The 20,674-nt window shown below is 50.7% G+C and overlaps 2 protein-coding genes across 3 annotated transcripts in view; one reads left to right on the top strand and one right to left on the bottom strand.

Moving 5' to 3' along the window:
- Nucleotides 1-4: 4 nt before the first annotated feature.
- ACTR1A (actin related protein 1A) lies at nt 5-17,096 on the bottom strand. The gene is made up of 11 exons (XM_086466705.1): nt 17,011-17,096; nt 11,169-11,233; nt 10,208-10,283; nt 9,309-9,434; nt 8,404-8,528; nt 7,864-8,080; nt 4,827-4,919; nt 3,923-4,097; nt 2,974-3,035; nt 2,568-2,608; nt 5-2,196 (listed from the first exon to the last, which is right to left on the bottom strand). Exons 1-11 carry the CDS (start codon nt 17,056-17,058, stop codon nt 2,094-2,096), a joined length of 1,131 nt encoding a protein of 376 aa, XP_086322831.1. The 5' UTR covers nt 17,059-17,096; the 3' UTR covers nt 5-2,093.
- A 2,683-nt stretch (nt 17,097-19,779) lies between these two features.
- Nucleotides 19,780-20,674, top strand: part of SUFU (SUFU negative regulator of hedgehog signaling) — a 93,745-nt gene continuing 92,850 nt past the window's right edge. For both annotated transcript variants that reach the window (XM_086466722.1, XM_086466721.1), the window contains exon 1: nt 19,780-19,967. In XM_086466722.1, the coding sequence (XP_086322848.1) occupies nt 19,780-19,967 (188 nt within the window). The remainder of the gene's footprint in view (nt 19,968-20,674) is intronic.

The raw sequence follows: 20,674 nt of genomic DNA, 5'->3' as shown, positions 1-20,674 counted from the left end.
AGGGTTGTATATGAATGACTTTATTTAAGTATGCTGGGCACCACCAGGCAACATGGTTTGGACAGTGTGCAAGGGAACAGTCAGGCAGATCAAACGAATGCTAGATCGGAGATGGCACCTTTCTGTCCAGTCACTGCAGGTTACAGAATGGAGCGCTGCTGCTGCTGCAAGGGCAGCAGAGGGGCGGGGAGGGGAGGAAGAGAGCACTGGCACTGCCTGGGGCGCGTGGTAACTGAACCGAGAGGGGCTTGCTGCTTCCCCTCTGCACGCTGCAGCAAACCAGCAAGAACCTAACAGATCTTCCAGCAGAAGGCAGCTGAGCATCATTGATGGCTCTTTTCTAGCTGATGGGTTCTTGCTTAGAAAACTGAGTCTGCTCTGCTGGGGGTAGGTGAACAAGCAGCCCGGCCTCAGCTGGGAAGAGACCACCACACCTGCCTGCCTACGGCCTCTCTGAGAATGTGGCTCCCACAGGGGCAACACACCGCTGCTTACATCCATCTTCTGCCATGCCTCTGCTGCAGCCCTCCAGCTCTTACCCCACCTCTGCGCTTGAGAGTGACCCCAGGGCGATGCGTGGCAATGAACAGAAAGGAGGGGAACGGGGAGGAACTGCCACCGAGCAACTCCAGCTCCGCTGCTACTGCAGAAAATTAACAATGGGGGGGGGGAAAAAAGCAGCACCAAATAATCCATAAGAAAAACCTGAAGGGGAAACAGTGGCACCCCCCCCGCTGGTGGGGCTGTAGGCCTGCCCGTGGCTGTAAAAGCAGTAGAAGCAAAGCAGGTGAGCAGAAAGGCATACACAGTGAACACAGCCCTCGCGACGGCTTCCTGCTCACAAACCTGCTGCTCACACCAATGTCCTGGCACAGTTTATTGTCCTCTCGTGTAGTGTATTCATAGAGAACAGCGAGACTCCCTAGGCAGCGGTTACGGGGTGGCGTCGCAGGGCTGTTCCGCTAAGCACATGTGCTGTACACAGCGTTAACCACGGACAACTGCGTGACAGGTGCTCAAAGACGACCCAAAGCGTAATTCCCAGGTGCTGTGGTCAGTATTTGAGATATCCTCAGACATTTCAATAAATAAAACAATTCTTACATTACAATGCACCTTTCCAATTATTATTTTGACCCAGAATGGATAAAGTACACAGGAGTTATGCCTGGCTGCAAATACATGCTCCCTTTGCCCTGACACGGCAGGAAGGAGGGAAACAGCCTTGACTCTTACAGAGAAAGAACATGAGAACTCAGCACTGTAAATCTTGGCAGGTTGAGGGGGAACACACAAGTGCCTTCACCCCCATTCTGGGGCACTTGCTTCCAGAGGAGAAAAGGTATTTAAAACAAGGTACGAGAGAATAACCGTCTAGTACAATGATAGCTGATTAGATTTGCTTTGTTCTACTCCATGCAATACAAACTAAGTCCTATCACCAACTTCTCCAGCTGCGGTGCAGACCCACACATCAGGCTAAGAAGTTACACACGCACTCACACACCAAAAACAGTGGGGGCAAATGGGCTTAACTGTTGAGAATGTGCTTTCTCTTAATAAAAAATATATTAAAAACAACTTCAAGAACCTACTGATGGTGAAGACACTGCTGAAGAAGAAAGTAGCTACGGGGCCTCAGCTACGTGTTTCCAGACAATCCAGGCATTGCAGTCGGGCTGAGGAAAGCCCGTGTGAGCAGTCTGCAGTGGTTGGCTCCCTTCTGGCTTGCTAGGCAGTTTCTATAAGCTGTTCCCTTTGTTTTTGCTTGCTCGTTTTACAGTGACAAACATGATTGCGATACAGAAATTAAGGGTCTGAAATGAAAAAGGAATGGGCCATTCTGGAGAAATTCAGATTGGTATTTTCTCCTTTCCATTTAAAAAAAACAACCACCAACAAAAATAAAATAAAAAAATAAGAAGTTAGTAGTACTAATACAACCCTCCTGCTGCTGTTGTCTTGCTCAGTGACATCGGGGCATGCTGGCGCGCACACACACACACACAGGCAGCTCTCAGACACTCGGACTCAGAAAAGCGAGTTTAGAACTGAAGTGAGTCTTCGGAGGAGACTGAGGACAGGTCCCAGGGCTAGAAGGTTTTTCGGTGGATGGCACGAGCTCCATCTTCTTCATACTCCTTTTTCGAAGCCCACATTTTCTTAAAGGTGTCCAGGGAGGCCAGGATAGAGCCACTGGGGAAGAGACAGGCATGTTACGGGTTAAAGTAAAATGTTGGGGGGCACTCTAACTCTGTGGAGATGAGCTGCTTCTACTGTGTAACACTTCCCCATCTCAGAAAGGTGCTGAGGCTCCCATTTATCTACATCAGAAACACTCTCTGGACAGCCACTTCCTCTCCTGTTGGCTTCAAACGTGCCGGCAGCACAGAGCCTGGCGCCAGCCGACCTGCTGATGGCTGCTCCCGTAACACGCGGAGCATCGCGCGGCTGCACGAGGAAACCCTCCTGACAGGCAGCACCAGAAGGGACAACAGTGCGGGGCCGACAGCCTGCGCCTCCCCAGCCCTCACCCCACAGGAAGACAAGTCCCATGAAGTACATACCCAATCCACGTGGAATACAATCTCTCCTGAGGAGCCGATATCTGGGGGAAAGAGAGAATCAGTCAGTACCTTCTCCAGCTCCAGTCTCTCCTCCTGGCACGCTGCCCCCCTCTCACCACAGCTGACAAACACAGGTATGATCTCTTACACTAGAAAGACACCCAGCAATGATCTCCCAAAACAGCCACAGTGGTCCAGGATCGTGGACAGGGCTCATGTTGTCAGAGAAGCCACCTTCTCTGTGACAAAACCAAACAGGTTTTCATCACAACAGCAAATACTGTTGGGCTGTCTCAGGAAAGTCATTTCTGGTTTGAAGCAAACGGCAGCTGCACTCTCAGCATGGTTCTTTAAAGGCCACAGAACACACATAGTAAGTAACAAACACAAAAGAGATTGCTCCTACCCTTATTTTGACGTCCTTCGGAGCTAGTTTCTTCACTTCACTCAACAGCCTGTCACCAAAGCCTACACAAGACAGAAAATGTGTAGTCTGAACCCCTCAGCAAAATCCCAAGTTCCATCTACCAACGATGTGGACCTCTCCTATGCAGCCCTATTCAAACATCCACTCCAGCTCTCACAGAGAGACAAGTCTGGAGGGGCAGAGAACACAGACAGTGAGATAATGGGATTCTGTCTCCCTCAGGCAGACCTCAGACATTGGCACAACAGGCTCTGTCCCTCAGCAGCAACTTGAGATGGGCAAACAAGATTTTTAGCAAGGACCACAGGTGGGCCAGTTCCCTCCCCCTTCCTTGGGCGTTCCTCCTGTGTCCAGCCCATTTGTACAGGGGAGCAGGGTCTGAACAGGAAGACCAGGACCTATCTGGAGATGTCCACCTGTGGATAACAGGCTGATGCGTTCTGGCAGAGGGTATCTTTAAGTTGATAGGGGCCAGCTGAGCCCTGAGGGGACGGGTAGGAAGTTTTCTGCATACACAGAGCTGACATTTCATGCAGTACCAGGACTGCTGGACTCTCTCAGGTACCAAAGACCTAAGGAACCTCAGGAGATGCAAGAGTTTTTTAGGTATCCCGTCTCAACTGTCCTGAACTAGAGCAGCAGAAATGAGCACAGCTATTCAGTCCTGACATAGGCAGAGTAATAGGAGGAAAAAGGCAAAAGACCCCCAAACTCAGGAAGTGATATACAAGGGCAGAGGTGTCTTGCATACCCAGAAGGGTGTGACTGGGACTCAGAAAATTAGACAGTAACCCCCCTGAGGGAGCAGCGTTCCCACAGCCCTCATCTCACAGGACAAGTTGGGTGACCTAGGTTATCTTCCCAGTTTCACACACGAAAGAAGCAGATCAGGTATGCCACAGCCCACTGAAAGAGGAGAAGCGGGAACCTTTGAAAAGCGTGGAGCCTCCAGACAGCACGATGTTGGAGAACAGTGTTCGTCTCAGGTCCATGTCTGATTTTTGAATAGCAAAAACGAGCACCTCGTGTAGTCCTTCACATTCCTCCCCTATCAGGTCTGGCCGGAACAGGAGCTCTGGGGCTCGAAAACGGGCAGAGCCGATCTGCAAGGGGAGAAGTTAGCACAGAGGGGAAGAGAGAGCAGTGTGGCTCTGTCTGCAGTTTGGGCCTGCCTGCCTTGGGTGAAACTGCAGAGTAACAAGGTTTCCTGGACATTCATGCTGCATCACGCTTCCAAGTGAATGCCAGTTTGGCCTACTGCTCCTAGAAAAGGAGCTATTTCCATTTTGCAGATGACAGGAAGAAACTTGCTCAGTCCCATACAACAGGGCATTGGCAGAAAAGGGAGCAGAACCACCCCTGGTGCTGGAGGCAAGACCTGTATTTCTTCTCCTTCAACCACTCTATAGTGGGCACAGTCTTTTGAGGAGTATCCTTAACTCGCTCTTAAAAGCAATTGTTTCTGCACCTCTAGGCAGCACAGGACACACATACAAAACCACTGCTGAATTTACAGTGAGGTGGTAACTACCCCCACTCCATTCCTGATCTGCATAAAGATTTGCTAGATCAGAGCCTGCACTCAAACAGCTTAGAGTCCCCATGATCCTGCTGAGGACTACCAGTACTGCCAGTAAAAGTGAGGTTTCTAATAATGTTTTCTTCCCCTAAAAATTCTAGTGCCCAGTCAATAGCCTGGGATGAGTTCTGGTCTTTTAAAATTATCCCCCCCTCACCTAACACCACATTAAATTCCCCATCACTAGGCAGAAGGCTGTTCTGGAAACCCTGTGCTTCACATCACGAAACTTCTGAGGCTGGTCCTTACAAACCTCAATAGTGCTTCCATCTGGCAGGTAGTACTGAGCCTTCTCGGTCTCCAGAGTCTCGTCCTTCTGGGGGTTTATTGACAGGTAGCAGGCACGCTGGAGAGGAAACAGAGTCAGGGAGAGGGAGGTGAGAAGGGTAAACCCAAATGCCTCTGATAAAATACTTTTCTCACTAACAATCTAAATCCATGTATCGCTTTGGGGAAACCAATTTCAACAATGTTTTGTGCTGGGGAAAAGACCTTTTGGGTTCACATCAGGTAAAATACCTAGTCATGCTACAGCTCCATGTGATGATTAGAGGCATCAAGGATGCTCACACCCCCTCTAGCTGCTGCTTACCTCTTGCTTCCAGCTCTCTCTTACTGCTTAGAAGTTATCTCCCTCTAGCGCAGATGGGGTAACTATCCTGTGAGCGCTTCCAAGCTACTGTAGGGCAAAGTAAAACACGCACCTGAAACACCTTTAGTGACATTAACCTTGTATAAAGGTGGGCTCAGGTAATGTCGCAACAGATTAGGAGCGTGAAGAAAGTCCACTATTACATTTCAACAGGGTAAACGATAACTAGCTAACAGCAAGTTTCTTAACATGATCTAAGCTGCTCACTTCCCATTGCCCACCTACATTTTAAGTTACAGCAAACAAAACACTTTCACTTCTCAAACTGCTTCAGCACCCCATATTTTTTATTCCACAGTAAGCTTTGCTATTCCAAATTGTTATCATTTGTGGATTAAAAAAAACCCCATTTCAACAGAATTACATAAACATTTAGGTTGGAAGCAGCCTCTTGAGATCATCTAGTTCAACCCCCTGCTCAGGCAGGGTCAGCTAGAGCAGGCTGCCCAACACCATGTCCAGTCACGTTTGTCGTATCTCCACAGATGGAGAATCTACAAACCTCTCTGGGCAAGCTGAGGGTGTCTGACTGCCCTCACACTAAACCAGGAAACAGAGAGCAATGTTTGCACTGAAGTAGGTATGAATGGTTCCCCTTTTAGAGTAATTTCTCCTCTAGGCTTTTCGACATCCCCAGATTTGCAAATCAAGTCACAAATAGCTCCAACATCAACAGAAATCTCACAAGTTCCAGGCACACATATCCTAGAAAACTGCAACACTCCCCAGCAAAAATTAATCTTAAAGTAAAGCGCAAGGTGTGGGCTGAACTGAGAGTGAACATCAGGTTGTTTCCTCCGTTCTTCAGCAGCCTCACTGGTGAGGGTAGTCAGAATGCAAAGCAGGACTTGGCTCACTTTCCCCTGCTCTTTGTTTCCCTAAGTGTATAGTCCAGAGAAGAGACTGCGCTGGTGCAAGACACTGTGTTTAACAGTTAGCACAACATCTTTTAGTGGTTTCATCACCCCAGATGCAAAGGGAGCCTTGGCCATTTATGAAGGGTACAAGCCATTGCAATCGCACTGCAACTGATGCTTGGTACAAAACAGGCTGCTTCTGAAGCAAAGAGCTCTCCAGCAAGCCTCTGATCACCACATCTTCTGGTCCACAGATGCTGCAGTATCTGCACACGTTAGCTTTTTCTCTCATTGAGCAATCAGCACTTGTAGAACAGAGAGCAGCTACCGAGTTAAAATCTACAACCTATGAAGTCTCCTGCTCTGGGCAACAGGCAGAAGCCACTCAGCTGTATTGTGACACCAAGCACAAGCACTGCTCCCTGAGCACAGCCACACTGAGCTACAGCCACGCTGAACAACCAAACTATTTCCATTACGGTCCTCTGCTGGTAGGTCACAGGCTCAAGAATAGCTCATTAATGCTCTCAAGCCCTAGCACAGGCTGCTGACTCAGCCCTGAGCTATCTGCAGCGACCACAGCTTGTGACAGGGCCCTGCAGCATGGCAGCAACTGCCACACACCAGCAGACAGAAATCATGGCCAGTACCGACGTGAGGGCTCAGCCCATGTCCTGAAGGCATTGATGCGCAGGCAGCCCCGAGTCACACACAGCCTTGCTGAAATCAGAGCACAAGCCACCTGTGGGAGCACAGCGATGTCGCAACGCTGCTGTAAGCAGCCACCAGCGCTGAGCTACTATTCACTGTCCCACCTCTATCCTCCTCTCTTGGCACACAACAGAAGCCAAGGTAACTGCTTTGCTAGGGATCTTAATCATGCCTTTCCAAACTGCTGCAGAGCTCTAAGGTCACTAAACACCACAGACCCTATAAAAAGGGCAATCTTTTGTAAACGTGAATGCTGTGAGCGAATTCTTTTACGGGGTGGGGGGGCAGTGGGAGGAAAGCAACTTGCAATATCCCACTTGTGATCCCTACCGGCCATGGATTTTACAGACCCTTGCCCTGAAGGGTAAACAAACACTAGTGACAAATATCATCAGACCCTGAGAAACTGCAGCACAGATAAATGAAAACAGACTCTGAACTACCAGCCTGTCTTCATCCCCATATTAACAGCCCCTCAATATGGATTAGATGTGACCTTGACTACAAGTCTCCCAGAATACAGGATGGCTGAGATGGCAACAGACCTCTGGAGGTCATCTTGTCCGCCCCTCTTATTCAAGCAGGGACACCTAGAACAGGTTGCCCAGGATCGTGTCCAGATGGCTTTTGAATATCACCAACGATGGAGACTCCACAAGTCTCTGGACAACCTCTGCCAGTGCTTGGTCACCCTCACAGTAAAAATGTTTCTGTTCAGACAGAACCTCCTGTGCTTCAGTTTGATGTCCAGTGACAGGACAGGATGCACAATGAAATGAGCCTGGCTCGGTTTTCTTTGCACCCTCCCGCCAGACATTTACATACATGGATGAGATCCTCCCCAACCTTCTCTTCTCGTGGCTCAACAGTCACGGCTCTCTCAGTCTTTCCTCATATGAGAGATGCTTCAGACCTTTAATCATCTTAGTGGCCCTAGTCTCCCTCAGGCAGATAAAGGAACGAGGTGCAGAGCTAGGTAGGCTGGCACTTCCCGCTAGATTTCACGAGTCATGACTTCCCACGGGCAGAAATCCCTTCTTGGATAAACACAGAAACAGACAGTGCATCACCTCCTTGATGGTCTTGACAATCTCAAACTCAGAGGTTGTGTGGAAGTCATAGCCTTCCTTCCGGAGATAGAGACGCAGGAAGCGTGAGACATCACGGCCGGCGATGTCAATCCGCATGATGGAGTGAGGCATGGCAAAGCCTTCGTAGATGGGAACCGCGTGGGTAACGCCATCCCCAGAGTCCAGCACCACTCCTGTAGTCCTCCCAGTCGCGTAGCTAGCAAAGGGCAAACAACCAAGTCAGAACAAGCAATTCAAAGTGACTCCAAGCATGCAGCACACCCAGGCTCAACTCAGGGAGCAGAGACGTCACATGAACAGGGACTAGAAAAACCCAAAAATCTAGTTCTCACCACAGTTCAGCAAATTCCTGTAAACTCCTTGTTACAGCAATTAAAAATCAGTTTCAGTTCTTGCTTGAAAAGGGGGTAAGACAGACATCAGTGTGGTCTTCTTTGTTGGGTTTTGTTTTGGTTTGTGAAAGAAATGGATTTCACAGCAACATTTCACAAGTGCAAACCAAAGACGAAATACACTTACAGGCTAAGCACAGCTTGCATGGAGATGAATAGTGCTGGCACATTGAAGGTCTCAAAAAACACCTCAGCAGCACGCTCTCTGTTCTTGCGTGGGTTTAGGGGTGCTTCTGTCAGCAGCACAGGATGCTGGCAAAGAAAAGAAGGAGCCGTGCTGCAATAACCCGCTAAATGTGTGTTCCTGAAAATTTCTGCTTATTTATTCACTTTAAGAACCAGTGGTGCAAGAGGACAGGTAGAAGGGAATAATTTCAGCTACTGAGCTATATTAGACTGTAAATAACCTCTACTAAGTTGGAAGACCAGCAGGGTTCTGGTCTAGTTACGAAGAAGTGTCAGGAAACCCAACCTGTGAGTGAAGCTGCCCCATGAAGGACGAACAGGATGACAGTGCCAAAAGTCAGCCAGATTAACCAAAACACACCAACCCTAAGAAAGGGTGAAGGCACATGGTCTTTGCATGAGCAGGCAGAAACATTCCTACTCCACTTATACAACCTACTGCTCTCAGTCATTCAATAATTTTTTGGTCAGCTCCTTCCAGACCACAGGACTGTGGTTTTCTCCTTCCTCGCTTCAAATCATGTCACTGCTGAGTGGATACACCTGATGCGCAGGCAGAACAGGAAAAGTTACAAGCACTTGGCCTAGAGCAGAATCATTAGAGAAAGCATGAATAACAAATGCTGAAATTCAGATTTTCAGTCAGGCCAGACCATTAGATCTGGGGAGGAATTCTGCCTGGACACTGTGCAGTATCTCCTGAGAGGTGAAAGAGCCTAATTTAACAACAGACACATACAGAAAGAGGAACAAAGCAAAAGTCCCAAATCTTTCCTGGAGTTCCAGGGTTCCTGGTGTTACACACACCAAATGATGGCTGTGCCATGACATAATGAGATACCTCACCTCCTCTGAGAATGTCTGAAGCTGGTCTTTTGAATACACATACTGCCAAATGCGCTCCATGTCATTCCAATCCTTCACTATGCCATGCTCCATCGGGTATCGGATCGAGAGGAGACCTCTGTGCTCCTGAGCAAACAGAAAGGACAACACAGCATACCTGTCATAGACTCAAACAATCACATTTCTGAGCACTGTGACTATGATTTAATGTCACACTCACCTATTTTTGATTCCACTAAAAGATAACTCATTCCTAGCATACAGGGCAAAAACTGAACATTAGTCACAAACATCTCTCCCAGAGAAGTACTCATGAGATTAAAGAAGGGCTTTTTATACCAAGTGGGAAAGTCTGGCACTTGCAGGGCACATTCCATCCTAACACTTTTCAAGCCAATATACAGACACCCATCAAACGGTATCTTTGTTCTACCAGCCCAGTCACAATATAAAACATAACAGGGCGGTACTGGGCAGTGTAGTTCAGAGGGCTCACGAGAAATGTGAGACCACACAACTACAGGCCAACAAAAGCAGGACTGTGGAAAGCAAGCTTCTTGCCCACACCAGGGAGATAAAAGGCAACCAAGTAGGCTCCATTTCTAAAGTTCTCAGTCAAAAAGATGGGGATGTAAGCATGCAGACCTAGAAGCAGCCTAGAAAAGAAGGAGAGATACAGCAGGACTTGGGAAAAGGTCTGTAGTCAGCAGGTTGGCATGAGAATTTCATTAAACTTCCCACTCCACCCTGGACACACTTAGAGGTGACAAACTATTCTGCTCTTCAGATCTCTATGCCATACCAAGGAACCACAGCCCTTTTAAGCACAACTGCTACAGCCCCTCCTTACAGCAGCATACTGAGACGCACGGAAAAGCGCAGTATACAGGTTTTCTTACCTCTGCCTTTGGACCAATGAAAATGTCCCCTTCTAAAGCACCAGCCATAACACGAGTGTGCTTTGGTCTGCCCACACTAGAACAGAGGGAAGAGTATAAACACTTTTAGAGAGAGCTCAGACCCACCCAAGGATTAACTACTTTGTGCTCCTCTCTGTCCTAACCACTACTTTCTAAAATGATGGGCGAGTCTGGGGGCACTACCAGGCACAGGCAGACCCAGGTTTGCTCTGGGCTCATCTCAGAATCAGAGGTGAAGGGAACAGATTGTAGATGGTTCTGAATTGGCAGGACATAAGCCAGCTGAGTCTGGCCACACTTGCCCTGTCGATTCAGAATTTACTTGCTCCAAGCGGCTGGGGTGAACCTGGCTAGATTGAGCAATGGTCTGAGCTGGTAGATCCATATGGTGCCGGCTAGACCTCAGGTAGGCTTAGACATTTGTAGCCCCATACCCCACCTCACCACACAGATCACATTGCTCAGAACACAAATATACTCATTAAAACTCCACTCCATTGAAAATAAAAGCCAGTGACCATTCAGAGTTCCTGATCCAGCAGTCCTCCTTCCAGCAAAACTCCCAGAGAACTTCCAAGGAAGTTTGGCAGGAATCAAGACATCAGGCCGCACACCAAAGTAATGATATGTCTTCACACCTCTTGTCCAAACTTTGTCTTTTTCCCAGTCCTCTTCCTCATGTCTCAAGACTAAAAGATTGTTCAGCTTTGGTTGGGCGTTAAGCCTGACAAAACGGTACGTCATTTTTTTCGGTGAGTCCCCTCCAGAAAATCTCAAAGTACTTAATAGCAGAGATGTCCTCTCCCTGATGCTTCTGTGCAGCAGGCAGAAAAAGACTAACTCATTTCTCCAGTCACAAAATTGGACCATTCTTCCCCTATCTGTATCAAAGAATTGGTACATGGTACTAAGAACTTACCAAGACCAGCAGAATACTTACTAGTTTGGAAAGCAGTATTTCGGTATTTGATCGCCCGCAAAACCTGCTTTAATCACGCCCGAGCCCTGTGGGAGCAACAGATAAATACGTGAGCTTACCATTCATTCAGCCATCTTCGCAAGTTTTAAAGGAGTAGCAAAGTACATCAGCACTGCCAGATCCTCTCCTTTTTACAAGGAATAATAAAGCTCCCTGGGGACTGATTCCTCCAGGCAGAGTTGGGAAGGTGCCATCAGGCCAGCTGGGCGACTAGAGGGGAGTAACTGGCACCTGCCTGGCAGCGACACATCACACACGGCACAAACACCCGGGAGTGTCCTGGTACTGCTCCGCGTACACACCCAAATGCCGCTCGGTACAGACAAGTATTTTTCTACCCAGTGCTATTGCCAGGGGTGCAGGAGGATAAATCCAAGCTCTGCACTTTTCTGTCGATCTTAACAAGCTCTTGGTGGAGGAGAGTACTGCAGGAAGCCAACCAAGAGCAACCAAAGCCTGCCAGCTACAGGGGCCACTGCTAAAAGGGGGAGGATGAAGGCTTGTAGGCCTCTGAGAAGCAGATTTGGAAAAGATGGCAGGAGGGCGGACAAAGTGAGAGAAGGGAGTAGGAAAGGACTGTACGAAACAGGTTGGAGCAGAGGCTAAGGAAAAGACGATCAGGTGGTGGATAAACTAGTTAACACTAAGGAGGCAGGTCACTGAAACGTGGCCAGAACAGACACTGGAAACGAACCCGGACTGGGGTCTGGAAAGAACAAAGGTGCCAGTCAGACTGCAAGGGGAAGGGCTGGAGGCGGGAAGGGCGGCTGACAGGACAGGACTTGCTGAGAAGGGACAAGGAAGAAGAGATTAAGTATAGCAGTCAGAAAGGCGCAAATCGAAAAAGCCTTCTGCAACATTCGGAGCAGCACGAGCAGCAAGCACCAAGCGGGTAAAACCAGCCGCAGGGAGGCCCTGGCAGGCAGGCAGTGCTGGGCATATGGCCCTGCAGCTCCCATCCCCGTCGGTATCATCCGGAAGCATCCTGGGAACCTCATCATCAACTTGGATCTGTGCTGACTCCTTCCCCTCCTCCATTTCCTCTCCCTGCACAATGGAATGACATCTTGAAACAATGAGCAGCTTGCATGAACACCCAAGTTTGGCTAAGGAGCGGATTTTCATAGGATCTCCTTGGATAAGCTGTTTCACTGGTAATCCCAAACTATCATGGGAGCAAGCTCTTCTGCAGCAAGAGGAGCAGTTCTGCTCTACCCCATACTGGGAGCAAAGCACATGAGTTTGCACTGAAACCTGTGAGCTGTGAAGTGCCTGTTTATCCTCAAGGCTCTGCAGCAGGACTGTTCTGGTTTTGAGGCCAAAAAGACATTTTGGCTGCTCCAAAGCATTTTAAAATGAGTTGTGACACAGCTCCTGCACCGCTTTCCCCTTCCCACCACCTCTGTGTGGGTCAGCATCACTGCTTTCTCTTGGAGGCTGAGGCCAAACGAGTTGCTCAGGGCTCTGCCAGGCAAGCTGTGGCTGCAGTGGTTTCTGACGCTGCCGTCCCAGCTGCCCGTCCCATTCCAGTGCCAGAGGTTATGAGCCAGAGCAGGCTCAGCAGAAAGGAATGCAGGGCGGCCCCAGCCTCTCCAGTTCACAGTCCAGTGCCTTATTCCCAAGCTACAGGGCACATGTGCTCTGCCACCAGGGCCGGGGCACTCCTGCCTTAAAACTGCCAGAGTCAGATTTGCCAGGATGCATCTGTAAGATGAGCATCGGGAACACTCTGCAAACCAGACCTAGCTAGTTATAAAACATATAAAGGGAGACTGCTTGAGTCCTTGTCTCCTGACAAACACCCACAGACAGGCTGGCTCAAGGAGCACACCCAAGCTGGCATCTGGGCAGGACTACTCCCTCTGGGCAAGAGGGACTTGGCTCCAGCTGCATCCCAAGGTCTGCACTAACAGGTACTGGTGTGGCAAAGTCGCCTGTGAAGTGTTAAAAAGACCTCCCTTTAGACAGACTCTCTTCTGGCTATTCACTTCAAAGTGAAGCAAGGAATAAACCAAAATCACTATTTTGATTTTCCTTATCGTAGCTTATAAACAACTCCATACCTGGGAAATAACACCATCCTTTGTCAAGCCTTGTAGCAAAAAAGTTGAATCAAATGCAGTAACATAACCACATCAGAATATAGTGCTTACCAAGTATTTTATTCAAGATAATGACTGATCTTGCTGCCAGCACTGTCTGCTGCTGGGAGGCGGTTTCAGGAGAACAACGATGCTCCTATTCTAATGCAGAGATCGAAACTTCTTTATGCCAGGCCAAGAATCACCCAGAGCATCCTGGTGAGATTCCCAGCAAGTTATGCATTTTAGGATTTACATATTGAGGTTTAAAGTTAATGAATGTGTCGGTAGTTCAGAGCTCCTAACTGGAGTCAAAGATGAATGACTTTTGAATGTGCCAGCAGGATGGGACTTCAACACAGTTGTGCTTCCAAGTGCCTGGGAATAAACCAAGCGCAGCTGTTTGCTGTCTCCGCACTACAAAGACCTGACAGCACTTTCTGACCTATGCAATTTTTCTTGAAAACATTTTGCTTCTTTGAAGATATGTGTGCACTAGGTAAATCTATTTATTATGGACCAGTTTGAGATTCCTATACAATAAGAGGAAATGGTTTAAATTTTGAAATAACTGGCTGATTCAGAAGGTTTAAAGCTGTTTTTTCATCTTTGTTTCAAATAAGCAAAAAACCATGCATCCTCCCGTCTGCTACAAGCTCTGATTTATTAAAGCTTAAAAAAAGATTAAAAATTAACATCCTTCCACCAGTAACTATCCTGGCTGGGCTTTCATCCTGTTTTGTTTATTTGTTTTGGTTTGGTTTTGGGGTTGGTTTGTTTGTTTGGTTTTTAATCTGGGCAAAAGAATAAATGAAGAAAAGAAACACTGCATGTCAAATGTAAAGGTCAAGAAGATAATCTCATGGAAAATTCTGGTGAGTACCTTGAAGTAATTGAACACGCCCCTTCTGCTAGCTCTGCAGCTAATCAGTTATTGATTCATGCATCTTGATGCATTTAGGACTCAAATTTAAGTGGAAAGCACCAAGAGAGTCAGTCTGCTGCATAGCACTTTTTATGGAGAGTGCATGTTTCATATTGTAGTAAAACTATTTTATTAGATACACATTTTACAAGATCAAGAACAAATCAAAGACACAACGGCCCTTACTGACAGCTCAGCTATTTAAAATGCCACCACTTAGACTACAAAGCCAAATCTTATCCTCTTTTATGTAAACAGAGACAATTCCATGGAGGTCAAGGAATTTGCACTTGCTTAGGCCACAGCTGAACCATGCTATTTACATGTGCATTATGCTCAACGGGGCTCTCAGACCATTTATTTCAGAGAAAGCTTGCGGGAGTGCAAGATGAGAACACAACTCTTAAAAAGTACTTATTAAGACAATGAACAGTATCAAGGTTGTGCTGAGGTACAGCTCCAGCCTCTGACTGTAGGTTAGAAAACTCTCCCTGCTGAAAACATGCATCTGAGCATACTGTTTGGTAAGAGAAAAAAACCTCCTTGTTGAGTTTTTAGCTACATACCCCTTAATACCCTTTTGGAACACACCAAGATACTAGAGCAGGGCTGGGACTGAGGGGTCTGGCTTGTTCACCAGCTCAGCATCTCATTTCTCCTTCCCCTCCCCGCCCTCCCACGCACACGCACACATGAGACAGGATGACATTCTGCCTTGAAAAGGTGCCGGCAGCTCTCTGAGGAAAAGCAGCAATGAGGCAGCAGGAACAGCGGTACCTGCTCTGTGCAGCTCCACTTCCCATCCTGCCTGAACTCAGAAGAGCAGCAAAAATGCAGTGTCACCACAAGGCTCCTCGGCTGACAGCCTGCCAGCATTAAAGGCAGATGTCACAACAACTGCTTCATTCTACTTCTTGTACAGGGAGGGGAAGGGGGGAACTCATTTATCAGGGAGGCAAGAAGAAGACTTGGCTGTTATAAGATCAGCTGATAAAATGAGAAAAGAAACAGAGTCAGTTGCTGGCACACGAACCCTTCGTCAGGTCTGAAGCAGGGGTAGCGATTGTTGTGCTAAATAACAAAAGGACATGCTGAAATTAGATATAGGCTGCTATCATACGACTGTAGCACAACAAACGCATCCTCACAGTACCAGAGTGCCTAGAAATAACTTTAATGGTTAGCTAATCACTCGATCCCACAGTAGGGTCAGTGCTACTCCAGTCATTTCTAAGAAGAGTCAGCCTAACTTATTCTTTAATGTCTACAATAAAGAAGACAAAGAAGATAACATGTTTTCCCCCCTCGTAGTCAATTCTACTGCTTAATCTCCATTTCCTTTAGACGTTTTCCTTCAATGTCTAACCCAAATCTCTCTGCTGTGATTCCAGGGGAAGAAACAAAACCAAAACTGTATCAGAAAGCTCAAGTTGTAGAGAGGAAATTGAGATCAATAATAAAGAAGGAGTAAGAAGAATAATTGGCTTGATCTGTGAAGAACTACAATCATTCAGCTTACAGGAAAAAAAGCAATAGGTTGAGAAGTGCTAGGCTAGCGAGCCACGTGTCGTATGGCAAAAAGATTCAGCAGAAATCAAGATTATGGAAAAAGAAGGGAGTACAACACCGACCCATGGAAACAACAAAATCCAAACCACTGGCAGTAGAGGTCAAAAGGGAGGAGCATCAATTTGTGACTCACTACACTGAAGGAGGCTTCCTCCAAGATATGCCCTCCCACCCCTTCCTGGATGGTCCTTTCTCTTGAGAGGCCGGCATGGATGGGGCTAATCAGAACTGGACCCAGAAGTACCTCACCAAGGCATGCAATCACCCTCGCTCCTCTCAAACTGAGCTATTACCCGCACAGGTTGAAGGTCTGCTTTGAGCTAACGAGCAGCATTATCAGCCATCTGCGACACCACGCCTCCCTGTCAAATGACAGCTGATGCAACCCCCGCCAGGAGCCGTTCCTTCAGGAGCTCTGCCTCCCGCGGGCTTCAGCATGGGAACCCATGCCTCGAGTGCCGGCACTCCCTGGCTGTGACCACAAGGCTGGGTGCGCTGGGAGGAGGTGACTGGTGCTGTGGGCGACCGTACTGCTTTTGCTGGGCCTGTCGGGGAGCTGCCTGTGATGGGGGAGGTGGGGGGGCGGTGGCCGCAGGGCACCATCTCCACCATCGTCCAACAGAGCAGAGCACACACCCCATAGCACGCTGGGAGTCCGGCCAAGGCCTGCCCCACAGCACGCTGGGACTCCGGACAAGGCCGGGCCCACCAGCCGCCATTGTCCCCCAGGCACAAAGAGGGACAAGGCGGGGCCGTAGAGCCGGGGTGCAGCCCCGCCTGACGGACAGCTCTAGCTGCCAATAAGCACAGGTGCTTTCCGCGAGGGCGGGGCAGGAGGGACCCCGCTTCGGCAGGTAACGGCGGGTTGCCCCCGCTGACTGACAGCCGCCCCAGCCAATGGGGTCGCCCCGCCCCTCCCAGCCAGCAAGCACCTCGGCGGCGGCGGGGGCCGCTCCCCACCAGCGAGGGGCAGCGGCCCTCCGGAGGGTGACAGGCAGGCACCTCAGCCAATCGCGGTGCGCTGAACAGCGGCGCCCCGCCCCGGCGGCGGCCTGCGAGGACGCTGCGTACGGCGCTGTACGACGGCCCGAGGCGGCGGCCAGGCCGGCGAGGGTGGGGGTGGGGGTGCGGCGGGCGGGGCGCGGCCGTCCGCGATGACAAAGGGATTGCGGCCCGCGGGCCGTTACCGCCCTCCCAGCTCCCGGGACGCGCGGCCGCCCGCACTCACGTTGTCTATCACGACGGGCTGGTTCGCTATCACGTCGTAGGACTCCATGGCGAGGAGCCGCCGCAGCCACCCGTCAGGGAGCAACAGCCCAGCCCTCGGCGGCGCATGCGCGGAACGGTAGCGCGGAGCCGCCTGGGTGATGTATTCCTCCGGCCGCGGTGCCAGCCGGGAAGTGTAGTCCGGGCCGCGCGGCGGGAGTTGCGGTGTGGCCGGAGCTGCGCGGCCGCGAAAGCGCCGCCTCCGCCTGAAGCCCAAGCGGTGCGGCGTTACGGGGGGTGGCCGTGCGCTCCCACCAAAATACGCTGGGTTTCAACTGGCTGCATCCCAGCTCCATAGATTCCCCGCCCCCTCCCCCCGATTTTTCTAACAGGAAAAAGAGAATAAACGATCGCGTCACCCTCTGTAGAGGGAATGTCACTAACGAGCGCGTTTTACTGTCCCGGCATCTCTACAAGCTGCTGGTCGTAACGCATGTGTTCCCTCTGAATAGTACTTAGTTCCTCCGAATTTTTCGAGGCATGGCAACCTAAAAAGCGTGGGTACAAAGGATGCACACAACACGCACCCTCGCTTTAAATAACATTCTCCCTGTCGTGGTCCATTCCTTACGTGTTCCAGGAGCACTTCAAGTAATTGATGACTGACAACGGCACTGAAATGATACATTTACTTGAAATGCTGAGTCTTGAAATTAGTGAAATTGAACATTGCTGCCATAGGCGTACACAAGGGCTGGTTCAGAACTGCTGAAGCGTAGCCTGTACCCAGGGCTAAGCTGTAACAGCTGGAAAAGGAGAGCAGACCGGAAACCAGATTTTAATGAGATGACACCTACACCCACATAGATAGACAGAGTTATACTCAGCCAAATTAATATCCTCAGGAGAAGACAGAAAAGGAGCAGGAAGAACCCTACAGGAGCTCCCTCTCCTCAGTAAACCTTCCCCCTTTCTAATGACCATGACATTATGGGATGGGTACACCTGTAGCAAACCCAGGTCAGCTGCCCTGGCTGACTTGAGCCTGCCTAGCATGGCTGGGCTGTGATTCTACCCCAGCCAAACCAGGACAAGAACTCACCTGTCTTGTCCTGCATCTTTCCTGCAAGTTTTTCTTCTGTAGTTTTTGCCTTTAGCCCAAGCAGACAGTCTCATCTCAGATCTTTACCTTCAGTGATTTTCACCATCCACTTAGTGCAAATGAGGGTTTTTTTTTGTATGACAGGATGGAGGGGTTTAAATTACTTCAAGACCAGTATTGTATCACCTCAGTGAATGCCAGGAGAGACTCATTGTGTGTTTATTAAGCTAAGGCAGCATTTCACACATGACTGTTTTATTTACCTTCTCAGTTGACTGTAATTGACTTCTCAGGCAGATGTCAGAAAAAGTAGCATCACAGTAACAGGACAAGTGAAATATTGTTCGTTGTGGGAAGCAGTGATTCATAACAATATCAACTGCTCACCTCCTTTCTCAGTGGATAGTCATTTGTTTGTCTGCTTGCCAGCTTCTCGGCTACATGTGATCTCCTAAAAGGTATGATGTGAAAATTGATTTTAGAATAAACTCTCAGCTATTTAAATGAGAAATGCAACAAGCAGGACCACTCATCCTATCCTCCCAGCTCTCTATAGCTCATTTTTTCTCTGTGCTGATGGAAAAGCAGGACACTGCTCTAGCAAAGACCTTGTATTGAACACATGCCAGCTCACACATACGTCCAAGGCTTTGCACAACCCCCGACGTAGTTGCAATGCAGCAACGAGACGGATCATCAGTGTGCTTAATGCACAGGTTAAGATCCTTGATCAGACAACCCTCCAATTTCACCTACTCGCATTGCTTCGTAGCTGCCTCTGAGGGGCCTACAGATACAGAAAGGTGCATGGCGAGCATAAAGGCACTGTGAGGACTGGAGAAGGTATAAAGGCAGCAGTAACAAGAGCTCTAAGAGCAGCAGTAAAGGAAATAAGGCTGTTGGCTGGCCGTGTCTCGGAGCACAGCCGCGGTCCCACAGAACCGCAGGGTTATGAGCGCTAAGCCTCACGCCCAGCTCTCTGTCCCGGGCCCTGCTGTGCCCGCAGATGGTGTCCAACAGGAGCAGCTCCTGACCCGCTGCTATGTACAGCCTCACTTCCGCAGGTACGATCGACACAGGCCTGAGTGCCGAGGCTGGGGGTGGCTGCGGCCGGGGGTAAGCCCGCTGGGTGAGCCAGGGCCGGGGACGGTGCCCACCAGGCCCCTGCCCCAGGCCTCCCGCCAGCCGGGCCCCCTGCTCAGGCCTCTCACCCCTCCCTGCCGCCGGGCGACCCCTGAGGCTGCCCCGCGGGGACCCCTCCTCTTCCTTCAGGCCCCCCCTTCACGACCACGGGAGCCCCCTCTACGGCCCCAGTGCCCCGCCGGCAGCTCCGTATCGCGCTCCTCACCGGGCCCCTCAGCCCGCCTCCACGCCGTGCCCTGCCGCCGCCGCTAGAGGGCGCGCTCGCGGCGTGGCGTGGAAGGGGGGGGGGAACAGGCGCGACCGCCCTCCGCGCCGCCCGCCGCCATTGGCGGAGCCGCCGTGTCACTCACCGTCGCCCAGGCAGCGAGGCCCGCCCCCTCCTCCCGCAGCGCCGCGCCGCGCAGCGCTGCTTGGGCCGAGCCGGGCCGGGAGCGCGTCGGGCCGGGAGCGGAGCGGAGCCGAGCGGAGCCGAGCGGGCCGCGCCGCGCCGCGCCGCGCCGGGCCGGGACCAGCCGCCTCCGCCGCGCTGTCCCCCGCTGCTGGGACATGGAAGGCGTGCGGCCTGGCGGGGGTCCCCCCGCGGGCGGGCCGGGTTCAGGCTCGGGGTCCGGCTCCGGGTCCAGCTCTTTCCCATCGCTCTTCCCGCCGGGGCTGCACGGTATCTACGGCGAGTGTCGCCGCCTCTACCCCGACCAGCCCAACCCACTCCAGGTCACCGCCATCCTCAAGTACTGGTGAGGCGGCCGGGGCTGCGGCCTGGAGGGGGCCGGGGGCCTGGTGTGGGGCTGCAGGGGAGCAGTGGGGCTGAGGGCCTGGTGTAGGGGAACAGTGGGGCCGCGGGCATGGTGTGGGGTTGGAGAGGGTTTGTGGGGAGTAGTGGAGCGAGGGCGGAGTAGTGGGGCTGGGGGCACCGCTTGGGGTGAAAGCAGGGGGAGGCAGTGGGACTGAGGAGGGTGGCAGCAAGGGGAGGGGGACTGGGGGTTGCATACAAAGGTTGGGGTGAGATGCAAGAGGCTTGGGGGTGTGCAGCGGGTCTGGCGGCGGAAGTATTTGGGATGTAATTGGGTGCTCGGGACGTTGTATTTGGGTGAGTTCCTGGGGAGGATTTACTGGGAACAGACGGAAGGGTCTAGGGAGGGGTGCACTGAAGACCTGGGGTTTTTGGGGTAGGTTGGAGCTTCCCTGAGTGAGGGATGGCTGATGAGGGCCTTGTCTGGAGCAGGTCATGGGAAAGGGGAGTGTGTGTTACTCAGTGAAGGGGTTCCCGCAGAGGGTAGGCGGCTGGAGTTTCCCCTCCTGGGCAGGAGACATGAACTCTGTATTCTGTCCTGGAGCTTGGGGTTTGAGTATGGTCAGCCCTGACCAAAGTGAACCTGTGCTTCAGTCTCCAAGCTGGATGCGTGCTGTTCGCGTACCCGTAAAACCCACAGGACAGAGCCAG

Source organism: Leptosomus discolor, chromosome 6 (genome assembly GCF_034619465.1).
Source record: "Leptosomus discolor isolate bLepDis1 chromosome 6, bLepDis1.hap2, whole genome shotgun sequence".
In the NCBI taxonomy this organism is placed as follows: Eukaryota; Metazoa; Chordata; class Aves; order Leptosomiformes; family Leptosomidae; genus Leptosomus; species Leptosomus discolor.
This window is presented reverse-complemented; position numbering and strand designations above follow the sequence as displayed.